Source organism: Panthera pardus, unplaced genomic scaffold, assembly GCF_024362965.1.
Source record: "Panthera pardus isolate Hobbes unplaced genomic scaffold, ASM2436296v1 HiC_scaffold_12, whole genome shotgun sequence".
Taxonomy (NCBI): Eukaryota; Metazoa; Chordata; class Mammalia; order Carnivora; family Felidae; genus Panthera; species Panthera pardus.
The window spans coordinates 6,188,161-6,215,892 of record NW_026526677.1 but is presented as its reverse complement, the minus strand read 5'-3'; the positions used below and the strand labels follow the sequence as shown (position 1 = coordinate 6,215,892).

Here is a 27,732-nt window from a genome sequence, read left to right as displayed (position 1 = left end):
TGGGTTCAAATCCTGACTCCTCCATTCACTGCCCCATGATCTCATCCCATCAACTCTCATAACTGCTGCCTCTGGTACCAGATTAGCCAAAGAGGCACCGTGAGTGTCGTGGAGATGCTTCTAATTATAAAGCACTGAACCAGGGAAAGAATGTTGCATTCTCTTTCCCTGGGTCCCTACATGCAGCCCTGGCCTGCTGTGCCCCAGCTCTGGCCCCCACCAAGGCCACAGGAGGCAGAGCCCTGGCCCCTCATGCCCTCAGGCATTCTGTGGGTCCCAGGCCTGACAGTGAGAGGAACCAGAAACCTAGAAAGATGGAGGGAGTCCAAGAACCAAGTGGGCGCTTTATTAACTTGGCAAAGGGGTGACTAGGCTGGCCAAGCAGCCCCTTGCCAAACCTGCCACTCTGCCAGAGGGCCAATGAGGCAGAGCTGCAGGGCCCAAGCCCTGGACACTGGAGTCCAAGCTGGGCAGGGGCAAGGCCAAGGATGGGACTGGAGTTGCCGAAAGGCATTAAGTACCAGTGCACCTCCCCTCCTGAGGTTAGGGATGGGCCTGAGATGAGTTAGGAGCCCCCTCTCCTGCTCCCCTCTCCCCGAACAGCTCTGGCTCTTCCTGGAGTCAGGAGGCTGTGAGGCCCACATCAGCTGCAGTCTGGAAGGTGATCCCGTCTCCGGGCAAGGGGGAGGCCAGGAAGGGCCAGAGCCAGACAAGGACCCAGCGGGGCCCCAGGGCCGCCTGCAGGTTGTGGCAAGGGCCCAGATCATAAGAGTGCTGGCCCCGAGCCCACTCCCACGTGGTCTGGCCCCGCAGCAACAGCATCCCATGGAAGAGCAGCCCAGCCCCGCACAACAGTGCACCTGCCACACACGTGTCGGTCACAAAGGCCAGGGCAAACTGCGCCAGAGACACTCTGCCTGCAAGGAGAAAGCAAGAGGGTCAGGGAGCAGCAGCGGGCCCAGTCCTCCCAAAGCCCAGCTCCTGCCCTCACCTTCTACTGTGAAGCAGGGGCTCGTTCCTCTGCTCAGCAAACACTCTGGCTGTTCCTTAGGCAGCCCCCATTGGTGACCTGGGCAGACACAGCTCCTTACCCAAGATCTCGGCTCAGGTCATGATCTCACAGTTCGTGAGTCTGAGCCCTGAGTCAGGCTCGGCGACTACTGGTGTGCAGCCTGCTTGGGATTCTCTCTGTCCCTCCCCCACTCTCTCTTTTTCTCTCTCTCTCTCAAAATAAATAAATTAAAAAAAAAAAAAAGAAGAGAGAGGGAAACCAGAAAGAAAGAAGGAAACAGGATGCAGGAAGGGCTGTTGGAGAATCCAGGATACAGGCCATCCAGGAGGTTGGAGGTCAGCAGTCTTGAGGCAGAAAGGTCTTGTACCCGGGCAAGTCCTTCAAGAAGCTTGGCTGCTAGGGGTGCCTGGGTGGCTCAGTCGGTTAAGCGTTTGACTTTTAAGCATCTGTCTGAATCTTGACTTCAGCTCAGGTCATGATCTCATGGTTTGAGTTTGAGCCCCGCATCAGGTTCTGCACTGACAGCTCAAAACTGCTTGGGATTCTCTGTCTCCCTCTCTGCCCTCTCCCCCGCTTGCTCTCTCTCTCTCTCTCTCTCTCTCTCCCTTTCTCTCTAAAAAATAAATAAATAAATAAATAAATAAATAAATAAATAAATAAACATTAAAAGAAGAAGAAAAAAAAGCAGCAGTAGCAGCAGCTTGGCTGCTGACAGGAGAAGAGCCAGGAGGCAAGAGCTAGGGAGGAGGAGGATGTGGGGTGAAGAGAGGCTTTGTACCGATGGGAAAACCCAGAGGAAGCATGCAGAGAGAGCCTGGGTTGGCAGGAGGAGAGCAGGCCCACAGCGAGGCTTCTGAGCAGGGAGGACGGGCCAGACATCAGGAGAAGCCGGAGGCAGTCAGGTTGGATCTGCTGGGGTCCACAGCCATGAACACGGCATGGTACCAACTGCCATGAAGTACCGAGCATCTCTGGAAGCTGGCAGCAGCCAGGGGCAGACACAGAGAAGCCAGGAAGGCACAGCGGGAGGCAGACAGAGCAAGAGGACTGAGATGTTGGCAGAAGAATGGTGAGAATGAGGATTCTAAGCTGGATGTGGGGGCAGTGACGTGGGGAGGGCTGATGGACAGAAAGGTGAGGGCCAGGCGCTCACGAAGCAGGCGTCCTGGAGTGTCAGAGTGAGAGCTGGCGAGAAGGAGAGGAGGTGGGGAGCAGAGAAAGGGGTGACAGGCTCATAGCGTGATTTGGGAGGCGTTGGCTCTGACACAGTTTGGCCTCTGACAAGGTCTAGGGTGGATGTGGGAGTAGAGGGAGGGAGTCAAATGGAGGAGAAGGGCAAGAGGCTGAGCAACGGGGACACTGATTGGGCCATTCACCCAGACTTTCAGACACCCAGGATTTCACCAGGGCCCAGGGCTCAGAGGGCAGTGGCCACAGGGAGGTGCAGCTGGAGGGCTTGGGTCTCAGCGGAGGCAGGGGGTCATCAAGGAGGCCGCTCAGGGAGCCAGTGGGCAGAGGAAGACACTGCCATCCCCACTGGGCCTTCCAAGGCCTCCCCCCAGCCTGCAGGGAGGGGCCCTTGGGACAGACTGGGGTTTGGAGAGGATAAGGAGACACAGTGACCACTGAATGGTCATGGAGTTTAGTAACCGCAGGACAAGGTTACAAAGGGGACCACGGAGGAGTCGGGAGGAAGGAGTCAAGGGAGAGAAACCTCAAAGCATTTCAGGGGGAGACAACAAATAGTATAAAAAAAAAATAGGGGGGGGGTGGATTTTATCTCAGGGAGGCGGGGGGTCGTCAGAAGAAAGAGGAATAAGTCTGTCATCCAGAACATGGCCTCTCCATCAACCTCCTGATCCATGTCCTCTCCTCCCAACTTCCAAAGCCTGGAGCTTCCCCTGACTATAAACTTCACTGGCTCCCTACTGTCCAGTCAAGTCAGGGCTGGCTATCTCCTCACACCAGCATCCAGGACCTCCACCATCCAGTCTGAACCTACTCCCTGTCCAACCTCTATGCCTTTGCTCAGGCTGCTCCCCTCACTCAGAATGCACCCCCACTTAGAATGCTCCCTCCCCATCCCAACCTATGTCCTGAATCCCCACTAGTCTTTCCTTCTGTGCCCACACCTAGAACCCTTCCCTGATTCTCCCAGCCAGAACTCTGTACCTGTGTCAAGGCCCTGTATTTTACTGTACTGCACACCCAGCTGAATCCCAGGCTGCCCTCACCCCCCATAAATGACACTGGGACTGGGTCCCCAGGGCACTACCAGGAGAACCAGCCAGAAATCCCATCCCCCACCAGAATGGCCCACTGCAAAGCTCCCCACCTGTGAGCAGCATGAGCCAGGGCAGCAGGAGGAGGGCCGCGATGTGGAGGGGTGCATGGGCTCGCAGGAGGGCCGACAGGGCAGGACCCAGCAGCACAGAGACGTGGAGCAGGACGCCCGCAGCATGAAGCAACAGGCACAGGAAGGGCCGGTAGTTGCGGAATCCCACGCAGCGGCCCAGCAGGCGACAGTGGTGATCCCGACGAAGGATGCAGACGCGGCAGGCGGAGCAATGCCCACTGCGTGGTGGCACCTGGCTTTGGCACTGGTAGCAGTAACTGCAGAGAAGGAACCACAGAGTCAGTTCCCCCAGCAGCTCTGAGCAGCTCGTCAGGCCCGGCCAGCCTCTGAGCCCATCCTGGGGAAGCAGGCACAGCCGCTGTCCTCACTAAGCCTCAAGTTCATCATACATAAATGCAGGCTGAACACCACTTCCTGGGCCCTTCCAGTTCTAGCACTGCAGGTCCGAGGGCTCCTGCAGCTCAGACATCCAGTCCTAAGGCCTCTAACACCCAGGAGCAAACTTCTCACTTCCTCTGTGCTCACCACGTTGGTCCAAGTCACCAAAAGATCACTGGATTACTGCAACAGACTCTTAATTATTCTCCCTGATTCCAGCTTTGTTTCCTCCTAGTCTAGTCTCACGCCAGCACCCAGACTGATCCTTAGAAGTCTAAGTCGTGCCCTTCTCCTCTGCTCAAAACCCTTCAGTGGCTATCCATCTCACTGCCAGTAAAAGCAAAGCCTTCAGTGTCCTGCAAGGTCTTTCCATCTCCAACCTCTCTCCTCCCCCTCTCACTCCACACCAGCCACCATGGCCTTCTTGCTGTTCCAGGAACATGCAAGGCACATAACTGCCTCAGAGTCTTTCCACTGTCTATTCCCTCTGCCTGGAATGCTCTTCCCCCAGATCCCCACATGGCTAACTCCCCCACCTCCTTCAAGTCTGTGCAAATACCTACCTTGACTACCCTATTTCAAACTGCAACCTGCACACCGTTTACTCTGCTCTTTTTGTTTCCATACCACCAACATCTTCTAACATTCTATACAATTTGCTAATTTATTATGCCTGTAACTAATCATCTGCCCCCTCCCCCACTGAAATCAGCTCCAGGGTGTCAGGAATCTATTTTATTGTACCTCCAGTGGCCGGAACAGTACCTTGCACATAGCAGGTGCTCATTAAATATTTGCAAGTGAATGAATGATACGTCTTCAGGATCTACCATCCAGGTTCTAAAAGAGTGTTCCGGCTCTAACAAGCGGATCCTATTATAATCTGGTTCTAACATCTTCAGGTCCTAGGGCGCCTCCCCCAGTCCAAGGCTCCTCCTGCTTTCCCCCCTCGCCAGATCCCGCGCCCCACTCACGCCCAGCCCTGGCCCAGACCGCGGCCGGCCAGCATCACGCCCCGGATGCTGGGATCGGAGCGCAGGAAGAGCCCCACGTTGCCCAGCAGGTTGAGCAGCTGGAAGGCGGCCAGCACTAGCTGCAAGGCCCGAGCCAGGGGTCCCAGCGGGGGTGGCCCGGGACCCAGAACTAGCACATAGGCCAGCTCCAAGCCCACAGCCGTGGCCCACAGCGCAGTGAGCACGAGGGGCAGCCGCGCGGGCGCCCCCTCCGCGCTCCCCGCCGCCCAGGGATGCCCCATGGCCTGGACCCCACCGGCTATCGGGTCCCTAGTACACCACCGCTTCCGTATTGGGGCGGGGATAATGGCAGACGGACGCCCTCTACGACCAATAGAAGCTCGAAGGGGGCTTAGAGGCACAGGGAGCGGCCCGAAGATGCAGACATGTGATTGGACGGCCGAACGAGCCAGCGAGAAGCTTGGAATCCCGTTGGCGCTGGAGCAGGGAAGGACAGCACGTTATAGCTCCGCCCGCCAGCGGAGGCCACGCCCCTCCACCGAAGCTACGCCCTCTGCTCTCGCTGGCTGGTTTGGAGGATTGAGTTGCAGACTCGGTGGCATCGGGGTTTCCCGGCTCAGCACATTCATTCCCCCTCAACCCCCAGCCGCCCCGATATTAATAGCCCTGCATCGGCTCATCCAGCTGGCCTGGAACCCCTTCCCATGCCCGAGTGTCTCCATCACCCCAGAAAACATTCAAACAGCTCAGCGCCTCGCTGTTTCTGACTGTGAAATGGGGATAGGGCTCTATGTTTCCCACCAGCGCCGCGCAGGGAGAGGGTCAGGAGGAGGCCTAAGGGGCAGCTTCTAGAGCGGTCTACAGTCACTGTTATTATCGTCATCTCCGTTGTACACATGAGGAAACAGAGAGGGCCGTGGCTTTCCTACGGCCACACAGCACCCAAGAGGCGGAGCCGGGACGGGAACCCCGAATCTCCGCCATGGGATCCCCCCAGCACCCCCAAATCCTGCAGTCCCCTGGCCCCAGGGCAACCTCTCGCCAGGTCCCGACCCGAGCGCCCTCGCCCCCATCCGGCCCCTCCCTCCTCCCCCATATTTAGCGCGAATCCGATCCGGGGCTGGGCGGGGAGCTACTTAACGCGGCCCCGGTGTTCTGGAGAGCGCCGAGCGCAGCGGAGCCAGGAGCCCGAGCAAGATGATGATGGTTATGCAGCCCGAGGGTCTGGGGGTCAGGGAGGGGCCCTTCGCGGGCGGCGGCGGGGGCGGCGAGTACATGGAACAGGAGGAGGACTGGGACCGCGACCTACTGCTGGACCCGGCCTGGGAGAAGCAGCAGCGGAAAGTGAGTGCTCACCCATTTCCACATGGCAAAACTGAGGCCTGAGAAGACGGGCGGTTTGTCCTTGGCATCTCAGCAGGTCTGGGGCAGAGCCTGTCTTAACCCGGAGAGCCACTCCCTAGCCCAGGCTCTGCCCATCAGTCCTCTGCCGTCCCCTAGGGCTGGAAGAGAGGGCTGGGAGCGCTCATGAGGGGTTTAGGATAACCAGTAGAGTTTCTGGGGTCCCCACCCCTCAGCGTTCATTACCCAGTGCCCACTGCCCCACTTCTGTTGGCGAAAAGGGATTGGGTGAAGCCCAGGAGATCCAGGTTGGGGGAGCGTGGGGAGAATAATCTTTCTCCCCACACTACCAACCCTCTAGTTAAATATCCTAGACCCCACCCAGAGGACTTGCAGCTGGGCAACTGGTGGGCCTGGGAGTGTGCGGGAGGAGGGAACCATCCCAGACCCCTCCCCACTCTCTTCTCTCTATTCTCTCCACCCTGGGGTTCATTTCGACTCCATCCCAATTGTCAAATGAGGAACTGAAGCCCCGAAAGGGGCAGAGATAGAACCCAAATCATATGCTGTCATAAAGCAGGACCCCCCACCCAACCTGAGAGTCCTTGCCCCTTGTCTGCCCCACCCCCACTCCTTCTCAAGATACCCCTTCCCACCCCAGAGGCCCTAAGTCTGCTGAAAAGGCCACAGGGTCAAGGAGGAGGGGAGCCTGGGTCCCCTTACACAGTAACCTGACGCTCCGGCCAGATGGACACTTTGTGCTGAGGCAGCGCCTTGAGGGAGCTGGAGTGGGGCACACGGGCAGCTGCTGCCCAGGCCCAGCCTTGTAGGGCACTCGGGCCCCCTCCCTGATCTATTTTCACTCCCAGACTTTCCCAAGTGGAGGGGGCAGAACACCTGGGTTCCCAAAAGAGAAAATGATCCGGGCTGGAGTGAGGAAACTTTGGGGAGTGGCAGGCCAGGGGTAGGGAGGACACCATGAAGTCATCGGACCCCGCTCAGCATTTGCCAACAGTGTGCGACTCCAGGAAAGGGCAGGGAACAGGAGTGCTCAGTGGAATTTGCAGGATCTGAGAATCCTAGGGTTTAGAATCAGAGCACTCCTGCTGGGTTAGATGACAGGAGATGACCCCAGAGTCTGGGAGGCTCAGCTGACTAGGCTGGGGTGCCCCCGGTGACACGTTTCCCCTCAAGCTCCTCCTGCACCTGTCTCCGAGCAAGGCTGCGGTCCTTGGGTCTGGCCATCTCCCGGTGATGTCATCCCTGCCCCTGGCTCCAGCTGCCATCTGTTCTGCCGCAACTCCTATCCCTACCCCACCCACCATGTTTCTCTCAGGTCCAGGTCCGCCCGCCCTTCATTAGACACGTGCTAGTCTGTAACTTGCCTTCATCACTTAACAAAATATCAGGGATATCCTTCTAACTCAACCTAGAGCCACCCACCTCATCCATTCATTCAACGGCTGCACAACGTAGATGCTCCGGAAATTAATCAGCATCTCTGGGAGTTGGCCATTCCAGAGTTTCTTTCTCCTCCAACTTGAGCATCTCTGTGCTCATCCTCAGCCCCACTCCACCCCTGCACTTCCTCTGGGTCTTGGAGCACTCCTTCCTGCTCCTGCTCGATGCCTGAGTCCTCTTCGTTCAACCTCATTCAAAAACATTCATTCAGTATTTCTTAGGGAGATCCTACTATGGGCCAGGTGCTGTTTTAGGCGTCAGGAATTCAGCAGGAAACAAAACAAAGCCTCTGCCTCAGGGAGCTTACAGTTCAGCCAGGAAAAGTGTTTCTACCCCATCTGTCTGATCCTGCCCTATGCCGCCTCACTGGCACCCTTCCTCTCTCACCCTGGTCCTGGGCACCACCTCCTCACCTCTCCCTTCTGCTCTGCCAAGCCGTTTGCCTCCACTCTGTAACCAGAAAGAGCTTTCTAAGACACTTTTCTGCCCACCTCCCTCTGCCTGAAAGCTTCCCTCTCTTCCCTGTTGCCCTCAGGATCAAGTTGAAAGTCCCTGGCTTAGCACCCAAGATTGTGCATGACCTGGCCCCTGCCGCCCCTCCGGCCTGCTTCTCACCACTTATACCCCAACACCCCCAGCTTCATTCCAGCGGCACCCAGAGAGCTATAGCCCCACAGACCTCACAGCTGTTTCTCCCTGCTGAGCGTTTGCCTGTGGCGCTGGCCCTGCCTGGCGTGCCCTTGCCTGCCCTTCTCTGTCTGAATAATTCCTGCCCTTCCATTGCAGCTCAGATCAGATAGTAGCCTCCTCCAGGAGGCCCCCCATCTGATTTGAAGAGTTCTTTCCCTCCTCTCCCCGACACTAGTCTCTCCCAGCACTTCTCAGACCAACGTGACTCTTTAATTGACCGTGAGCTCCTTTACGGCAGGGACCACATCTCATTAAGAGTCATGTTTGTCAAAGGAAAGAATGCCCCTTCCTCCACCATGGAACCCCCACCCAGTCCTGCCTCTCCTCCCTGCCTTATCTAGACCCAGAGCATCTCAGACTCTGGGTTTGGAGGGAACTACAGAGAATCCGACTGCCTTCTCCTATGCTTGGGGGCCCCAACCAGTAGTGCTCAGACTCACTTGTATACCTCCAGTGACGGGAAGCTCACTTTCTTTCCTTAGCAACGACAGTCCTTCAAGTATTTAAAGCATCATCTTTCACGTCCAGCTCTAAGGACAGCTGAAAAGCTGGTCTGGGGAAGGGAAGCTATCTGAGGGAAATAATTCCAATTGACTTCCAGGGCCACCTCCCAGAATCCATTGCTCTGTGGTGGGGGAATGCTCTGGATTCTAGAATCCTGCCAGATTGGAGGAAGAAGGACCTGGGGACATCGTGAAGTCTGGGTGATTAATTGTACAAATGGGGAGACTGAGCCCAAGAAAGGGCAAGGGGTGCACCCTGGGCCACAGTGAGTGAGTTGGAGCCCAAGGATAGATCCTACCAAGGACTCTGTGGCTAATGGCAGAATCCAGGGCTTGAAGGCTTGACAGGTTGGTGGAAACTTGTGCACCAGGCTGCACCAGGTCACGCCCATCCCCAATATACACCCAACTGCACAGCAGCGCCCCCCTCCCATCCCAGACAGAGGCTGAGGCTGAGGATGACTCTAGGGAGACGGGAAGGGCAGTCACCTCCAGGAGCCGTGTTAGGCCGCGCTTGTGCCCAGATGATCCTCTGCGACCTGCAAAGCTCTCGCACCCTCACGTTCTACTTGGAGGCCAATTCACAACAGCCCCGGGAGGGCAGTGGGGCTGAGATAATAGTAACACGGGTGCACAGTTCCTCAGGCACAACCCTCAGAGCCGGACATGCTTCAGTCCAGAATTTTTCAGGCCTTAGAAGGGCGGTGTCACCCTGCATTGGCCCTTGTGTGTGGGAGGGCCCCACACTTTGGAGCGTATGCTTTACAATTTTTCTAAATCCCCCTCAGGTGCTTGAGACTGACCGGAACTGGTGTGTCCCAGGTCCAAAGTGGGACCTGTGTGGGCCCCAGCGCCCACTTCTCCTTTTCCAGGAGAATTAAAGCTCAGAGAGAGACAAGGACTTGCATGGCAAGTCAGTGGCTGGGCCAGGACTTGAATCTGGGGCCCGGGCTCTGAGATCTACCCTGATGCCCCCCAGAGCCGGCGCTAGGGTCTAAGTGCTGTCCTCTGCCCCCCAGACCTTCACTGCCTGGTGCAACTCACACCTGCGCAAGGCCGGCACCCAGATTGAAAACATCGAGGAGGATTTCCGCAATGGCCTCAAACTCATGTTGCTCTTGGAGGTCATTTCAGGTGAGGGGCGTGAATCAATGCACAGGGACCCTGGCACCTAGGAGAATCCGGAGAGCTGGGGGAACGCGGCAGCAGAGTGCTGGAGGGGATGAAGTGGGGGAGGGGGAAGTTTGAGGACAGGGTCTTCAGCTTTTTCTTGTGACCTTTGACCCTTGACCTCTCCTCTTACACCCAGGAGAGAGGCTACCCAGGCCAGACAAAGGCAAGATGCGCTTCCACAAGATCGCCAATGTCAACAAGGCCCTGGACTTCATTGCCAGCAAGGGGGTTAAGCTGGTGTCCATTGGTGCCGAAGGTAGGGAGGTGGCAGGAGAAGACCTGGGAGGGGGTTGGAGGGCGGTCCCGGCGTCAAGTCGCTTCTGTGAGCCTCAGTCTCTTCACCCACGGAGTCGACCATCCATGCCTCTTGGGAGGGGCTGTTAAGGGGCAAACGTGCCCAAAGTGCCGGCACAGGACCTGGCGCTAGTAGGTGTTCCGGGATTGAACACTTACTAGGTACCGGCTCTGGGATGGGGGACAAGGGCCGGAGAGCGGAGCAGGAGGGAAGGCAGCTGAGGTGGTACAGGCCTTGAATGTCGGCTGGAATCTGTCCCCACTCCCCACCCTGCAGAGATTGTTGACGGGAACCTGAAGATGACCCTGGGCATGATCTGGACCATCATCCTTCGCTTCGCCATCCAGGACATCTCTGTGGAGGGTGAGTGGTGGGGAAGCGATAGAGTGGGAGGGCTGGCCCAGACCCCTCTCCCCAGCTAATATCTCTCTCCATCCCCACCCAGAAACCTCGGCCAAGGAAGGCTTGCTCCTGTGGTGCCAGCGGAAGACAGCGCCGTACCGCAACGTCAATGTGCAGAACTTCCACACCAGGTCTGTCAGCCGGTCAGCACATGCACGCGGGCCTCTGCGGGACTCTGGGGCACAGAGCTGGCCCCTATCACAAGCCCCAGGAGAGGAGAGGTCACAGCCAAGTTCCCGGCACAGTGTCTGAAAGTAGGAGGACTCAGTCGATGTTGCGATGGAATTAGGAGGGTGAGGGAGGGTGCATTGGAGGCATCCCTGGAACCGCATTCCAGCCAGAGGGGACCTTGTAAGCAAAAACATCTAGATATTGGTGTGGCCCAAGGACAGGGTATGTGAAGGAATCATGATAAGCTTGGAGGAGATGGTCCAGCTCTGGTAACGAAAGGCTTCAAATGCCAAGCCAAGGAGTTTAGACAACTCCATTTTACTGATGAGGCTGTCCTGATGGGGATGCTCCTGGAGTGAGGGAAGCACAGAGCCTCAGCTCGAATCCGGGACTGACCCCCACTTCTGTCTGTCCAGCTGGAAGGATGGCCTGGCTCTCTGTGCTCTCATCCACCGACAACCGCCCTGACCTCATCGACTATGCCAAACTGCGCAAGGTAGGCCTCTGTCACTCCCAGCCCCGACTCCCCACCTCTGCCCTCAGCTGCCATTTCACCTGTCCCTGCTCCTGCCCATCTAGGATGACCCCATTGGCAACCTAAACACTGCCTTTGAGGTGGCGGAGAAATACTTGGACATCCCCAGGATGTTGGATGCCGAAGGTGAGAGGAAGTCTAGCCTGGGCGAGGACTCCACTTACTGACCAGTGGCGTGGTCCCACCCTCTCACCTTTGCCCCTGCTCTTCCCTCCTCCTGGAATTCTCTCCCCTCCCCCTTCCCCCCCCCCCATCTCCGTCAGAATCCTTCCTGCCCAAGGCCCCCTTCTCCAGGAGCCCTCTATCATGCCTGCCTACCCCTCACCAGCCAGTGGAAGCAGCCTCTCCTCTTCTTCCCTCATGGTGCCACCTTCTGTCTCAGATCTGTGACCTGGGGACCTGGGAGCATGGAGCTCCTTAAGGGCAGGCCCTGCCTCTTGTCCCTGTGCCCAGTCAAGTCTTCAGTCAATTGAAGCAGCAAACATTTTCTGAGCACCTACTGTGCCTGGTGCCCTGGGTCTGTGGGCACCAATGGATGAGGACTTGGGGAAAAGACAGAAGACAGGTGGACCCACAGAGGGATGGGATGGTTAGAGACACCGGGCAGTGTGGGCTGGTGCTTCTTGAGGGCCGCGTGTCTGCTCACTCACCCGCTCCCTTACGCTTTTCTCACCCCACAGAGGGGCAGGTTGCTGGACACTGGGGTGATTGGGGAGGGCTCCAGGGAAGAGGCAGACGCTAGGTTTGGGGTCGCTGGCGGTTGGTAACTGTGACTAGATGTCTCCACCCTTACCGTCCCGAGGGAGCTCTCTGCCTTGTTAGGGGCGTGAGCCCATTCCTCAAGCCTGGCTTTGGGCAATAAATACCTGTATCTCGCTGCTGTCCCCTAGACATCGTGAACACCCCAAAGCCTGATGAGAAGGCCATCATGACCTACGTTTCCTGCTTCTACCACGCCTTCGCCGGGGCTGAGCAGGTAAGGGGGCCCCCCGCTCCTGCTGCCTGGGCTGGGCTTGTGGTCCGACATTTGGAGGTGCTGGGCCCCATGTGGGTGGGAGTGCCACTGTCCCAGCCACATATGCTCAGGCTCTGGGGAACTCAGAAGCAGAGGCATCTGGTCTGGGAGCTCCCTCCTCATCCTGAAAGATGTGCTCCCCTATCTGCACGGAGCCAAATTTTAAGGGCTTTACAGAGGAAAGCTGTGTCAGGGAAAGCAGTAGCTCATTCTAGTGCCCACCTTTTCGGCCTCCCGTGACAGGCAGAGACGGCTGCCAACAGGATCTGTAAGGTGCTGGCTGTGAACCAGGAGAACGAGAAGCTGATGGAGGAGTACGAGAAGCTTGCCAGTGAGGTGAGACTGAGGCCAGAGAGGGCCCTTCCCCTTCCCCTACCTGTGCTCCGCCAACCCTGGCCCAAGCCCGGGCCCACAGAGCCTCCCTCACCCCAGGGCCTTGGCCTTGGCCTCCTCCAGCCTCTTCCTGCCGTCTTCACTCGTCTCCCGCCCTCTGCTGCCTGTCCGAGCTCCTGGTCGTTCACTGATTCCCTCATCACTCATTGCTTTACTCATTCATTTATCTGTTCACTCACATTTAGGCAATCTCATGACCCTTTGCTCTGTGCTAGCCTATGCTGGTCCCTGGACTCAGACATTTACCATCCCACTCCTTCCCTGATTAGCGGGGACCCCCATTCTGCTGGAGGCCCCTCCTTCCGGCCACAGCCCGGGGTGTGGGTGGACAGGGGTGGAAGGGGTGAGCAGACTGGCTCAGAGCTCTCTGCGCTGCACCTGCCTGGCCCCGGCAGCTGCTGGAGTGGATCCGCCGCACCATACCGTGGCTGGAGAACCGTGTGGGCGAGCCCAGCATGAGTGCCATGCAGCGCAAGCTGGAGGACTTCCGGGACTACCGGCGCCTGCACAAGCCGCCCCGAGTGCAGGAGAAGTGCCAGCTGGAAATCAACTTCAATACGCTGCAGACCAAGCTGCGGCTGAGCCACCGGCCCGCCTTCATGCCCTCGGAGGGCAAGCTCGTCTCGGTGAGCCAGGCCGGGGATGGGGTGACCCCCGTTCTGCCCACATCCTCTGGGCGACATTGGGCTCTGTGTCCCCGTCTGTACAATGGGCATACCATGATGGAAGACACCTCTGCCTGTCCCACAGGACATCGCCAACGCATGGCGTGGGCTGGAGCAGGTGGAGAAAGGCTACGAGGACTGGCTGCTCTCGGAGATCCGTCGCCTGCAGCGGCTCCAGCACCTGGCTGAGAAATTCCAGCAGAAGGCCTCCTTGCACGAAACCTGGACCCGGGGTGGGTACACCCCATGGGGCTCGGGTCTGTCCTGGGGTGAAAACTGGCAGGTGGGGGAGGGGGGATCCTGGCAAAATGCACAGGTCAGGAGCACTCGTTCTGCCAGGAGCTAGGGAGGTGGGGTGGGGGTGGGGACGGGGACCTGTTTTCTAGTCCTACCCTGACTTGCTGTGCGACCAAGTCCCTTCTCCTCTTTGTGCCACGGTTTCTTCATCTGTGAACTTCAACCCCTGTCTCCCAGCTCTGGCCTTCTGTAGGTGTGCTCTGATTAATCTGTCATTTAGCATTTTATTTGTACATGTCGCAGGTGAGTCCTCAATGCTAACAGCAATTATGTTATACTCAAAGCATATTGATGGCAAAATACTGCACGAGTCAAATATAACACTCTGTACGAAAACATTCATTCCGTACTCTACCAGGGATGTTAATCCTACAAATAAATGAATTCTGTCAAAAATAATGAACAAAATAAATAAATATATAAACAAACAAACAAACAAATAAATAAAATAATGAACAAACATCTGATAATGGATTATGGGCACAAAGAATAACAATGCTTTGATATAAAAACTCCCCAAATATACAGCCATTTTGTGACTCTTAAGGGGTTTCTGAATCTTTAAGCCTGTTACCAGCTCGGCAAGATGCAAAGGTACTCAACAAATTGTCGCTGCTGCAATTATTATTATTATTATAGTTTTATCTGTGTAATTATGGTAATTCACTCTGAAAGCACTTTTATATTCATCATTCATTCATCCAACAAATATTCCTAGAAGGTCTACCAAGGGTCAGGCACTGTGGCAGGCACTGGGGAAACTGGTGAGCAGAGGTCAGGGGCTCATTAGTCGCTGGGAGGTAGTTCGATATGCAGTAATACCCGAACTGTACCAAGGGCCACCCTGAAACGTGCAGGATCCGGGGACCCTGACGTGATTTACAGGTCATGCCCTGGAACAGGAGCTTCACTTCACTTTATCACCCTAGCGCCGCAGAACAAACCCCTACGATAGGCCGATAGGCCGACAGGCCGGGCAGGTGTGATCACCCGCATTTCACAGATGAGGAATCTCCAAGGTCACGCAGCCTCGCTCGAACCCCCTCTCCCGCCGTGGCCGCCGCTGGGTGACCCGAGCCGGTCCTTTCTCTGAGCAGGGAAGGAGGACATGCTGAGCCAGCGCGACTACGAGTCGGCCTCGCTGCAGGAGGTGCGGGCGTTGCTGCGGCGCCACGAGGCCTTTGAGAGCGACCTGGCGGCGCACCAGGACCGCGTGGAGCACATCGCCGCTCTGGCCCAGGAGCTCAAGTAGGCGTGGCCCGCCTCCCGGCTCGCCCCGGTGACAACGCCCCTACCTGGCTTCGTCCCTCCGCCCGCCGGGCTCCCCGCTGCCCTCCTCAAGTCAGCAGCCCTGCCTTGGTGCTCACGTCTTTCCCCGTCACCACTTGCTCCTCCCCTCCTCCCGTCATCCTGTCCTGTCCCCACCTGGGACCCGCACTTCCTACCCGTGCTTGGCCTGCCTCACCCTCCTGGGCCACCCCTAACCTGACCGCCCCCTTCAGCCCCCTTCAGCTCCGTGGCCGGTTCCCCCAAAACCTCCCCGTCAGCCTTGACCACGCCCCCCCACCTCCAGGACACCCGCCCCTTCTCGAGCAATCCCACCCTTGAAACACGACCCACCTCCCACATCCGAGCTCCCCGAGGGACCGGAGCTGAGGATCTGCCGGCACCCCCCTACCCAGGGATCGCACTGGAACCCCCATCTCCACCCCCAGGACTGCCCTGCTTCCCCCACACCTCCCCTGACACCCCCGCCTTCATCTGGGGCACAGGTTCCAGTCCCAGGAGGACAGTCAGGTGGAAATCTGGGCTGTGGTCTGACCCCACCGTCATCCCTTTTCTCGCCCCCAGTGAGCTGGACTACCATGATGCGGCTCGGTGAACAGCCGTTGCCAGGCCATCTGTGACCAGTGGGACAACCTGGGCACACTGACCCAGAAGAGGAGGGACGCGCTGGAGGTGGGCTTGGGGGCCAGGGAACTGGGGGCTGGAGACCGGAGGCTGGTGAGGGGCCTGTGGGCAGGCTGCTGACTCACCATCCCCATGGCTCCTAGCGGATGGAGAAGCTCCTGGAGACCATTGACCAGCTGCAGCTGGAGTTCGCCCGGCGGGCGGCACCCTTCAACAACTGGCTGGATGGTGCCGTGGAGGACCTGCAGGATGTGTGGCTGGTGCACTCAGTGGAGGAGACCCAGGTGGACATGGGGGTTCTGGGTGCGGGGTGCTGGATGGGATGATGGGGAAGCTGGCCTCGAATCCCGTCAGCCGTTCTTTTGGGTTCCTGGGAAGGGGGGGGGGAGGGAAACCCCAGTTCCCAAGTGTTAGGCTGGGAGACTGGAGGCCTGGGTTGAGCCAGCCCTGCCGGGGACCTGCTGGGTGGCCCGGAGCACGCTGCTGCCCTGTTGCCTGTGGGAAGTGAAGGGTGCTGGCTGACGCTTCCTTCCTGTCGTTCCCAGAGCCTGCTGACTGCACACGACCAATTCAAGGCTACGTTGCCCGAGGCTGACCGAGAAAGAGGGGCCATCCTGGGTATCCAGGGTGAGATCCAGAAGATCTGCCAAACGTACGGGCTGCGGCCCAGCTCCACCAACCCCTACATCAACCTCACACCGCAGGACATCAACGCTAAGTGGGATATGGTCAGTACTGCCTGTGACCTCTCCCTGCCTCCCACCCACTCCTGTGCATTCTAACTGCCCTGAAACCTCAGATGTCCCAAGATATGGAGAACCAAGTCCGCCTTGGATCTGGGGTCTCTCAGACTTCATGTAGCCCTGGCTAAGTCACCCTTCCTGTCATGGCCCCATTTATAAAATGGCTATAACAGCAGCATTTTCCTGTATTGAGCCTGAGTGTGGACATCTTTATAAAACAACCTAGGTTAGCTATCAGTTATATCATCAGCACCATTTCCCAGATGAGGAAACAAGAGGTCAAATGACTTGTCCAAGAGCTTGTCCATATAGCCCAGACATCTTGGCTCAGAGCTGCAGGGGCTGTTTTAGGGGTCGGAGCCCACCTCCCCTCAAAGCCAGCTTCTCGCTCCCAGAGCTGACCCACGCACAAGCACCCTCCTTCCTAGGTCCGAAAGCTGGTGCCCAGCCGTGACCAGACGCTGCAGGAGGAGCTGGCCCGGCAGCAGGTGAACGAGAGGCTCCGGAGACAGTTTGCAGCTCAAGCCAATGCTGTTGGGCCCTGGATCCAGGCGAAGGTGGAGGTAAGGCTTGGGTGGTGCGGTCGAGCTGGGGGAGTGGGGCCAGGGCCAGGCCACAGGGAGCTCACATCCCGCCTGGGTCCCCCTACAGGAGGTGGGGCGCCTAGCAGCAGGGATGGCCGGGTCTCTGGAGGAACAGATGGCTGGGCTGCGGCAACAGGAGCAGAACATCATCAACTACAAGAGCAACATTGACCGGCTGGAGGGCGACCACCAGCTTCTGCAGGAGAGCCTGGTGTTCGACAACAAGCACACCGTCTACAGCATGGAGGTGGGATCCACTTGCTGAGGAGAGAGGGGAGGTGGCACTGGCCAGGGAAGGCTGGGGCAGCCGTGGCCGGACACAGCACGTCTGCCCCAGGAGGGTCCCCAGTTCAGCTTGTCCAGGTCCCCCAGTGTATCCATGGGGATACTGAGATCTGGAGAGGGGAAGTGACCAGTCCAGAGTCACACAGGAGTCTAAAGCCAGGCCAGGGCTCGCCACGATCGGTTGATCAACACTTAATACGAACCAAGTCGCCAGACTGCAAGGCAGGAAGGGCTGCTGGAGGCCACTCAGTGGAACCTCCAGATAGGGACACAGCCCCAATAAGGTGGAAGACTCTCCCAGGGGCACACAGCAGATTGGAAGTGAAGCTAGCGCCAGCGGCCAGGCACTGGCCGCCCGCTGACTTGGCCCACCGCCGACCCCGCAGCACATCCGCGTAGGCTGGGAGCAGCTGCTCACCTCCATCGCCCGCACTATCAATGAGGTGGAGAACCAGGTACTGACCCGAGACGCCAAGGGCCTGAGCCAGGAGCAGCTCAACGAGTTCCGGGCGTCCTTCAACCACTTTGACCGGGTCAGCAGGGGCCCAGCCCTGTGGGGTGGTGGACCTGGGGGCCAGGGCGGGGGGTTGGCAGGCCAAGCCTGACATCCACTCATGCGCTACAGAAGCGGAATGGGATGATGGAGCCTGACGACTTCCGAGCTTGCCTCATCTCCATGGGCTATGACCTGGTGAGTGCCCCCAGCCCGCATCGCAGGAGCCCCATCAGTGCCTCTCTCCTGCGTACCGATCACCTACTGCACCCCTCCCCCCTCCACGTGCACTTCATCTCCTCATCAGACCCACCGGGGCTGGGCAGAATTACCTCATTTCACGCAGGGCCATCAAAGGCTCAGAGAGGTGAATTAACTTGCTCAAGGACACAGCTAGCATTTGGATCTGGTTCTACGTGACTCGAAAGCCTGAGCTTGTGGTACCCCTGGGTGCCTCAGTTGTTTGAGTGTCTAACTCTTGATTTTGGCTGTCACGATCCCAGGGTCCTGGGACTGAGCCCTGTGTTGGGCTCTGTGCTGAGCATGGAGCCTGCTTAAGATTCTCTCTCAAAAATAAAAATAAGTTTTAAAAGAAAAAAACAAAAGCGCCTTAGCTTGCAACATTTCCCCCCAGAGAAACAGCACTACAGAGAGCTCCAGAAAAAAAGATCAGGACCAAAGGGCAATAGGGGACATTGCCAGGAACAGGAAGCAGTTTTTAGCTTAGTAGAAAGGACTTCCTATAAAGCCAGAGCTAAGCTGCGGCACCATCTACGGAGGGAAGAGAGCACTTTGTAACTGGGGTCATCAAGCCAAAGCTGGACAGTCCCCAGAAAGGGACATCAGGAGTCCTCTGGCTTCAGCACCCATGGGCATGGTGCCTGGCCTCTATCCCTGCAGGGAGAAGTGGAGTTTGCTCGCATTATGACCATGGTGGACCCCAACGCAGCCGGAGTTGTGACCTTCCAGGCATTCATTGACTTCATGACACGAGAGACAGCCGAGACCGACACAGCTGAGCAAGTTGTGGCCTCCTTCAAGATCCTGGCAGGAGATAAGGTGAGTCCTGGGTGGTGGAGAGGGCTGGCGGGCTGGGACAGGGAACAGGATCTGGGGGTCCTCAATAACCTTTTCTCCCCCAGAACTACATCACCCCTGAGGAGCTGCGGCGGGAGCTCCCAGCTGAGCAGGCCGAGTATTGCATCCGCCGTATGGCACCCTACAAAGGCTCCGGGGCTCCAGCTGGTGCTCTGGACTATGTGGCCTTCTCCAGTGCCCTCTATGGGGAGAGTGACCTCTGACCTCAATCCCTAAGGTTCTCTACATGAGTCAGAGAGAGGAGACTCCCTCTGGCTGATTCCATCCATCTCTTGGAGCAAAGGCCTCAGAGAACGGCCAGCCACGTACTTCTGAATAAAGAGCCATCCGTGAGCCTCTCTCCATCTCCTTTTGGTTCCGGAAGCAGACACTGGGCCCTCATGCTCCTGAGCAGGATCAGCTGCCCAACCTTAACCTTCCAGGGATCCCTACCACCCCTCTTTGCCCAAAGGTACTGAACAATCACACCACACTGGGGCCTAGGACACCTCTTTATTGCTGTTAGAAAAAGGTAGTTACAATAGTTTCTCTAGATGTGGAAGGAAACACTGTCCCTAAATCCAGGGGAATTTATAGCATCAGAGGAAAGCCGGGACGGGAAGCCAGAGCCAGCTGAAGACAGAGCTGGGTTTAAGACCAGAATATTTTCTTCCCACCCATTCCTTATCCAAGCCCAAGGTTCTTGCCCCAGCATCAACTGCAGGGGCATCATCCTTCAGCTCAAGAGCCTCCTAGCTACCACAAGTCTACAAAGGTGCAGCTGGGGAACTTCAGGGTAGGAGTGGGGTGGAGTGGAGAGGGGTAGGGGTTTTGCCCTAGCCCGGTGCCTTCTCACCCTGAGGTAAGCCGGTGGCCATCACTCAGCCAGCTGTGCCTCCCGGGGAGGGGCCTGGACACGCAGGTCAGGCTGAGGAAGGGGCTGCTCTGGTCAGCACCAGGTCCTGTGCTGATGCTCCTCAGTTCACCACGGCCGAGCTGGCCATGGCGTTCACGCCACAGGCCCCGGACCCACGATACAAGTAGTAGTAACCCTGGCAGAGAGTCAGGGGAGCTGGTAAGGGCACTAGGGCAGGATAGGAGCTGGAGAGCCACGGCCAAGGGGACAAGACTCACCTCCTCACCCCAGTCAGTGCCCCAACTGTTCTTGATGGCCCAGAAGGGGATGCCAGAGCCTGAGGAGCAGGGCAGAGGGCAAGGAGTCAGGGACCCCAGCACTTGGCCCTCTCCCAGTATCTGCTGTAGCCTACTGTGACAGACACTAGGAAAAGAGCAGAAAACAAGACAGGCCCACACCTGCCACCCTCCTGGTGCGGCTCTGGGGCTTGGGGAGGGCACCCGACCGTCTTCCTCTGGCAGATTATTCATCTGTAACAGTTCAGTTCAACCTTCCACTACCTCAGCTTTGCCATCCACAGAAGGGACCGAGAGCTCCTGCCTGGCCCGTGGCCTAAAGCAGGAGTAGGACAGGGTTCCTAGGCATTCCCTCAATTTCCCCCTCCAAAGGCCCTGAGCTGCTGTGGTCCAATCTCTGCCTGTAGCTGGGGCGGATGGGCAGAGAGGGCGTCAGTGGAACTCACGGTTGCCGTAGCCCACGAGCAGCACTGCATGGTCGATGAGCCAGGGGCTGCAGAGGGGCCGCAGTGGGTGGGAGATCCCGCGGCGGTAGAACTGGGGTGGGGGGGGGGGAGGCGAGAATAAGGAGTAGGGAGCCAACTCCAAGGAGAAGTGGGAAAGGAGTCAGCAAGAGACAGGCAAGAGACAGGGACCTTACCTGCATGCCAAAGGCATTGATGGCAACGGAGATGGGGCCCTTCTTGGCCAGCCAGGCCGCCAGCTCTGAGACGGGGAGGGACAGCATCAGGGACACGCAGGCCCCAGCCCCACCTGGCCTGTCCCTACCCTGTCCCTTACTCACTCTGCTCATTCTGGCTCAGCTCTACTGAGTCGTTGATGTAGACCTTGGCCTTCTTTGCAGAGAAACTGCAGGTCTGCAAGTGGCCACTGTAGCTGTAGTCATCCTCTGTCTCCAGCCCTCCTAGGGAATGGTGGGGGTGGGGTGGGGTGGGGAGGGGAGAGAAAAGGTGGACCCCCGTTTACCATACACTTGTCTTCTGGCCAGGAGCTATAATCAGCCCCTTATATGTGAGGTCTCAAGGTCCTCGTCCATCCCAGACCAAGGCCATGCCCTCTGAACAACAGCCTCTCTCTAGAGATGACAAAACAGAGACTAAGCGGGATGGGGGAGTAACCAGCGAGAAATGTGGCTAAGATGGAACTCAATTCCCAACTTCTGATCTTCATTCATCCTGGCATTCCTGGGACTCTTCACCATGGCTTGTTTGTCCTGCTCAGACAGTCTGTTCCCAATTTGGTCCAGACACCTGCCAGGTCCCCCAGTCTCTGTACAGCCACCTCAGTCCCTCAGCCCCTCATCCCTGTGCCACTGCAGCCCACCCCTGAACTGAATTGCCAGTTTAATACCTCTTCTAAAGGGTGAGGTGTGTGCTACTTGGGTTAGTGGTATTACGGAAATACAGATCTCCAAGCAGCAAAAACACCAAGAACCCCTGCTATGCACCGGAAACTTTATATGTATTTCCTCACTTGATACTCAAGGCAATCCTATGAAGTGAGCAAGATCATCCCCATTTCACAGATGAGGCAACCGAGGCTCTCAAAGAGCTGCCTTGCTCAAGGTCTTTGTTAAGGGCCAGCATTAAGACCTGAACCCAGTTCACATGACTTCCATGCTCCTATATCTCCCCCTCACAAAGTGACTTCTTTTGGAGGCAAAAGTGGCTCCCACTGCCCATCCTGATCCCATGAATGCATACCCAGATTCTTTATGGCCAAGTAGGCGTTGGAGGGCAAGCCACCCAGGCAGGCCTTGTCCACCTTGTCACAGTCCAAGAGCTCTAGGAGACAGAAGGCTGGTCCTGAGGAGCCCTCTGGAGGGGCTGGGCTGGGGACAGGAATGTAGAGTGGGATGCTCACCCTGCTCAGAGAGGGAGAGCAGGTCCCCCTGTTTTAGGAACCACTGGCCCTCCACATTGCCGGTGACTGAGAAGGCCCAGCAGGAGCCACACATGCCCTGCAAGATACGGACAAAGTCAGGGCTGGGTCCCTTCCCAACCCCAAGGTAGTCTTCCTGTCCCACCATTGCTTCTTAGGGGTCCAACCTGATTCTTGACGTTGGTGACAGCCCCCTTGGTCCTCCAGTCCCACTCAGGTGGGGCACGGTCACCAATGGATTTGGCCAGACGCATCATCTTGTTGTGGTTCTCTTTTAGGAGAGGATTCAGATAGATGGTGCGGAACTCCTCCTCTGTGGGCAAAGGTGGGCAGGGGATGGCAGGGAAAAGTATTAGGCAGCCCTGATCCGGGGCTGTGGGAGTAGGCCCTGACTCTTTCAGGCTCCACGAGAGCTCTGGCCACCACTTCTACCTGTAAGGTCACTGAACTTGGTGATCCCATACTGAGCTGTGCCACGGTCCAGTGCCTGGATCTTCTGCGCTCGGACCATGTTGTTGGAAAAGACAGACATGCGCCACTGGGCTTCTGAGAACCAAGGAGCAGGAGAGGAAAGTCTCAGACCCCAGGCAGATCATAAAAGGAGGGGCACTAGGACTAACTAGCACTTGTCTCCCTCGGGAGGAGGTGGGCTCAGGATCAGGCCTGAAGCTCTTTTTAAGGACAGACCCTGGGGAGGGCTGGAGGTGAGGGGAGGCCCAGACCCACAAGCGATGAGCAGGAGGTGTGATCAACTTTGGGGGCAACGCTGGGGTGACGGTATCCTAGGAGTGAAGGCAGAACCAAAATGGTCTCCTAAGGGCATCCTTAGATAGGAGGGTCATGGGGAACGGCTACCATGCCAGGGAAGTGGGGGCACCAGCAGAGAAAATCTGGTCTTTGCCCCATTCCACTCTATCCAGAATGATAAAGGCCCATGCTTTCCGACCAGGAAAATCAGATGGGAGAAGGGACCAGGTACCTGAGGTAGCTGTCCAGTCCTGGAAGGGTGGGCAAGAACTCGGGGACTTAGGGGTCTCTGAAAGGAGGCACTGCCTCTTGTGTCCTTCCCCTTCCCAACACCAAGATACCAAGTGGGGGGAGGGGAATGTCCTGATCTGATTGGGACAGGTACAGCCAAGGCTGGGTCCTCACCTTCCTGTGTCCCATATGTCCGATTATAGGTGGTAACAAACTCCTTGAAGATTGAAGCCATCTTCACGGAAAAATCCTGGAAAGGCACAGGGGTCTTCACAAGGAGTCCTTCTCAGTTGACCAGGGAGCCCAGGCCAGGGTGAGGGAAAGAGGGGGTAAATAAAGCAGCAGCCAACTTCCTACATGGAAATCGGTTCCTCACCTGGGGTAGGGGGTCCTTGTTCAACAGTGGAAGGACTGAACTTAAAGTCTCATTCCTGTCATCTGAATGGGGTTGGAACAGAGGAGAAATCAAGGCTGAACCCTGAGTGAAGTCTTATCTGAACTATGCCAGTATCCTTGGGCTATCCCAGCACCTGTAACCTTGGTATCCACTGGGCCACAGTCCCGCCTCAGCAGCATGTGTTTTCCCAGCTCATCCAGGACTTCAAAGCTGCAGAGCTGGAGGGAGAGGAGGAAGCGAGTCTGGGGGCTGGTATGGGAACAAGGCCTTGGCAAGATGCAGCCGGAAGGTCCTCAGGTGAAGACCGCCTCCAAGGCAATCGCCCCCACAGTGTAGAGTGAGGCACACCCAGCACCCTGTCACCACCACCCCCTTTTAGAGCATTTCAGTCTCTAGCCTTCAGGGCCTGTGAAGTGGCTCAACGCTGGATAGTTGGTGCCTCTCATCCCTTCCCCTTGACTTGACCCAGACGCATTGTGGGGGCGGGGAATTACAGGAGCCCCGTCACTCACCAGGGTTTTCTTGGACACCGGGAGCTGGCACACCGTGGGGTCGTTGCAGGGAGGCTCCTCCAGGGTCGCCTTCAGGGAGTACAGGGACCCCTCGCCCGCCTGGATGGAGGGGCGGGCGAAGCAGGCACATCCATTCCCTCCTCAGCCCGTCCTTCCCACGACCCCGCCGTACCCCCTTCCCTTTCCCCGATTACCAGAGGTTCGTCTCTCGGGCGTCCAGCGCCCACACCCCTGGTCCAGACCAAAGTTGCCAACCCACTGACCGGGGCCCCGCGCACCCGCCCTGGGGAGCCCCCGCCCCCGGCGCGTCCTCACCCGGCGGACGCGACCGCGCACGGCCCCCAGCGCCGCCCGCGTCCCGGCAGCCCGGCCGCGGTTGTACATCTCCAGGGCGAAGCGGGCGGGCCCCAGTAGCTCCGGGTACGCCGCCTCCCGGGCCCGAGCGTCGGCTGCTCGGTGGGGCGGGGCGGGAGAGGCGCCGGGGAGCAACCCCAGCAGCGACAGCAGCGGCAGCCAGGGCGCCATGGCGAGGGCGAAGCCGGAGGCCCGGACGCACCGACGGACAGACCGGGACCAACCGACGGGGCGGAGCGGCCCGCGGCCAGAGGGGCCGGCGTCCCTCCCCCTGATCCCGGGGCGGCGGGGCGCCGGCCAACGGGCGCGGGTCCCGGGCGCCTGCGCACTCGGTTATTTACGTGAGGCACGTGGGGCGCGCTGGCCCCAAGGCGGATTGGAGCCACAGCGGGGAGGGGAAAGGGAACGGGGAGGAGATGGGGAGGGGGCGGGGAGGGGGAGGGTGGGGGGCGGGAGGAGGGGTACAACGCAGCCTGGCAGCAGTTCGGTACGTAGACCCATGGCCCGCGCTGCAGTCTTGGAATAATCCTTTTAGGTCTTAGAGCTATTGTTTGGGGAGAGGAACGGACGCTAGCCTGAGAATGAAAATGGTAACTAACATTTATTGCATGCTTATTGTATGTTACTCATTATATCCCATCTCCCTTTTATCGTTGTAGCAATCCGTGAAGTAGGTATTATCCTCATTTTATAATTGAGGAAATAGAAGCTTAGCGAGATTAAATGGTTTACTAAACACCCGGTAAGTGATAGAGCTGGGCTTGAACCTGGAGAGTTGGCTTTAGAACCTGGGTTCACGGCTCAGCTGCCCCTCTTTGAGGCCCCTTTGCCAATCAGCAAAATGGCAGGTAATCTCCCCTGGACTGGCAGTGCCTCAGGCCGTTGTGAGGATCAAACACAAACATGCAAGCATTAGGTAACTACTAAAGGAAGGTGGGAGGTTGTCTTTGGTTCATTCAAGCGTTCACAGCTGTGTTCCAGGGCCTGGTAAGAGGATGCATGAACAGATGCGTTAGGCATAGTGCTGACTGCTTGGAGCTCCCACTCTAGTGAGAGCCAGATGAGAAAGAGAAATTGTCCCACAAGGTGTTCCCAGCTAGGGAGAGAAGCGGGGAAGTGAGAGTTTAAGGGAATTGAGGAAATCCCAGAAGGGGATGGAGGGTGTGTGGGCTTGGAGAGTGTGAAGAACTAATATCAAAGGTCACCTGATCCAAATCTGACTTGTTACAGCAGCAGAGGTCTAAAAAGGTGAAGTGACTGTCCAGCTACTCAGAAATAAGTGCTGGAGCCAGACCAGGGCCAGCTTTGAGCTCCTTCCTGGCTGTGGTCTGAGAGGGCATGGCCTGAAGGATTCCAGCAGATACTTTTCTCTCCCAGTTATGCTGTTCCCAGTTTAAGCTCCCGGGGGCTCCCCTTGTGTGTCTTACAGGAGACAGTCCCAGATCCTTAATGCGGCTTCCCAAGCCCCTCGAGGTTCCGTCTTGCCTGGGTCCTTACCCTGTGCCTCACACTTGAAACCCCAGCCTCGATCTATTTGCATCTCCTCAGAAGTTCAAGGTCAGGCACACCTCGGAAGCTTCACACTGCTCTTCCCTCTGCCCTACACCCAGACATCTTTCAGTTCTCAGTTGAGAGGACACTTCCAACAGGAAGCCATCCTTGATCCACCCCACTGCCCCTGGCCGGACTAGCCGCCACTGTCGCTGTACTCCTAGATGCTAAGCCCTGTGAACTTCCTTTCATGCTGGACTGCAATTTCCTCTTCACTTGTGGATGTCTTCCAGTTGGCCAGGAGCTTGTAAGGGCTGGGACCTTGTCCTGCTCACTGCTGTTTCCTCAACACATAGTACAGCGCCGGACACAAAACCTGCGTAATAAATGTTTGTTGAATGAATTAGTGACTCCTTTGGCATGCCCCGGAGTGGGCATGATGTCACCCAACTGTTGTTTAATGCATAGCTTCACTTTCTAGAAGGATAAATGGTGTTACTATGGCTAGAAGAATCTCGGAAACGCCTGCTATCGTTGACCCAGGCCTCCTACCTGTGTCTACGGAAGATCACATACCCACGCTCACACACACTTCATCTCCTGAGAGGTCTGAGGCTGAATGAATTTAAAATAGGGATTTCTAAGGCACCAGCAGAAGCCATGGGCTTTTCTTAGACTCAGGATAACAGAAATCCACATTGGCCTTTGTGGGAAACAGTCATCTTCCTCAAAGTTTGTTCCCTTGACACTGGAGCCACTTGACAAGTGTCTGGGGTGGGGGGGGGGGAAGGGTGGCTCATTTTCTCACCAGAGTGAGGCAAGAGAGCATAATTATAATTAATAGAGTGGGTGGAGGTGAGGCATATTTTTTTAAGGAGCACATATGTTCCCTTGGGCAATTCTCACAACAACCTGGAAGGGAAATCTCACCAGGGAGGAAGCTGATGGGACCTCCTGAGAGAAAAAGCTGAGTTTTCTTTGCTCCTTTTCCTCCTTCTCTTCAGGCCAGAACCCACACCCCCACCTTACATATGCCTTAAAATGTGTCCTCCTTGTGAAGGTTGAGGAGTTCATGATTTCTTTGGAGTCTTCCAGCATGAGAGATAACAGCTAAGGAGTAACTGGGAGGGGCCATACACTTCAAGACCCCTGACTCAGGGCCTGAATGAGTTAAGGAGGACGCCTGAGCACTTGTCCTCGCCCCATCAGTTCCTGGACGCCTGGTGGGAGGCGAGGACCAGATCACAAGCAAAGACGAGACTCATGCTCCTTTTTTCCTTTCCAAGCCTCCCCGGGCACTCCATCTGTATCTGCTCTTTATGTTCAGTAAACTCTGCTTTCGCCTGCTGCTGGCCCGTGTTTGGTTTCCATCCCGCATGAAGCCAAGGACCCTCTTGGCTGGTCCTGCAGGAGACACCCCTCTGGGTCCTCGGACCCGGCCTGCCTGCATCGAAACCGGGGGCATGCCAACATTCAGAAGCTGAGGACGGAAGAGGGAGGCCACAGAGGACACTGGGAAGAAGACGACATTGGACGAGAAGGGGATGTCAACAGAGTGGGAGAAGAGAGTGCATCTCAAGGAAAGGAAGTGGCCGGCTACGTCGAATGCCACGGAAAAGGCAATATAACGAGGAGAGACACGTGACCTTTGGATTGGCTGACATGTAGGTCACCGGAGCCCTCACTAACGGCAGTGGGTTGAGGGGAGAATCTGAGAAATGTGGACATGGCTGGAGACAAGGATCTCAGGAAGTTTTGCCGTGGAGGAGAGTAGAGAAATGGGGTGGTAGCTAGCCAGGTAAGAGGCATCAGGCATCGGAAGAGTATTTTTTAAGATACGAGACACTCGAGCATGCTTATGGGTTGGTGTGAATGACCAAATGGAAAGGGGGATATTGATGATTTAGGAGAAAGAGGAGACAGTTGCAGGAGCAAAGAGATCAGGAGGTGAGGGGTTGTATATTAGTTATCTGTTACTGTGTGAAACATGATCACAAAATGAACGGCCAGGCCTGCAGTCTCATGGGAGGCTGGCCTCGGGAAGAATCTGCTCGGAAGCTCAGTGGTTAATGGCAGCATTCGGTTCCTTGAGGACTGCCAGACTGAGGCCTCAGTTGTTTGCTGGCTGATGGCTATCAGCTGCCCCCAGTTTTTTCTCGTGTGGGCCTTCCCAACATGGCCACTTGCTTCCTCAAAGCCAGTAAGGGGAAGTA

The 27,732-nt window shown here is 57.1% G+C and overlaps 3 protein-coding genes across 4 annotated transcripts; 1 reads left to right on the top strand and 2 right to left on the bottom strand.

The window, feature by feature from the left end:
* Positions 1-324: 324 nt before the first annotated feature.
* On the bottom strand, positions 325-5,067 carry ZDHHC24 (zinc finger DHHC-type containing 24). 2 transcript variants are annotated; one of them, XM_019415079.2, is made up of 3 exons: positions 4,721-5,067; positions 3,348-3,625; positions 325-917 (listed from the first exon to the last, which is right to left on the bottom strand). In XM_019415079.2, the coding sequence occupies exons 1-3, from the start codon at positions 4,999-5,001 to the stop codon at positions 622-624; spliced, it is 855 nt and encodes a 284-aa protein (XP_019270624.2). In that variant the 5' UTR covers positions 5,002-5,067; the 3' UTR covers positions 325-621. The 2 variants fall into 2 exon arrangements, with proteins under 2 accessions (XP_019270624.2, XP_019270625.1); XM_019415080.2 differs by lacking the exon at positions 4,721-5,067 and adding an exon at positions 4,512-4,712.
* An 813-nt stretch (positions 5,068-5,880) lies between these two features.
* Positions 5,881-19,113, top strand: ACTN3 (actinin alpha 3). Its single transcript, XM_019415081.2, is given in 23 exon segments — positions 5,881-6,064; positions 9,735-9,849; positions 10,025-10,144; positions 10,460-10,546; positions 10,629-10,716; positions 11,173-11,212; positions 11,214-11,252; positions 11,336-11,417; positions 12,182-12,267; positions 12,550-12,642; positions 13,095-13,325; positions 13,450-13,597; positions 14,759-14,909; positions 15,513-15,532; positions 15,535-15,620; positions 15,716-15,856; positions 16,118-16,300; positions 16,744-16,878; positions 16,967-17,146; positions 17,571-17,717; positions 17,810-17,875; positions 18,578-18,736; positions 18,820-19,113. Coding segments are annotated over 23 exon segments (2,703 nt in total). The 5' UTR covers positions 5,881-5,917; the 3' UTR covers positions 18,979-19,113.
* Positions 19,114-19,248: 135 nt separating this feature from the next.
* CTSF (cathepsin F) lies at positions 19,249-24,321 on the bottom strand. Its single transcript, XM_019415084.2, has 14 exons — positions 23,990-24,321; positions 23,675-23,773; positions 23,296-23,380; positions 23,142-23,203; positions 22,940-23,015; positions 22,220-22,333; positions 21,955-22,100; positions 21,770-21,866; positions 21,610-21,690; positions 20,691-20,810; positions 20,547-20,611; positions 20,353-20,443; positions 19,889-19,947; positions 19,249-19,806 (listed from the first exon to the last, which is right to left on the bottom strand). The coding sequence occupies exons 1-14, from the start codon at positions 24,197-24,199 to the stop codon at positions 19,732-19,734; spliced, it is 1,380 nt and encodes a 459-aa protein (XP_019270629.1). The 5' UTR covers positions 24,200-24,321; the 3' UTR covers positions 19,249-19,731.
* Between the last annotated feature and the right edge of the window lie 3,411 nt (positions 24,322-27,732).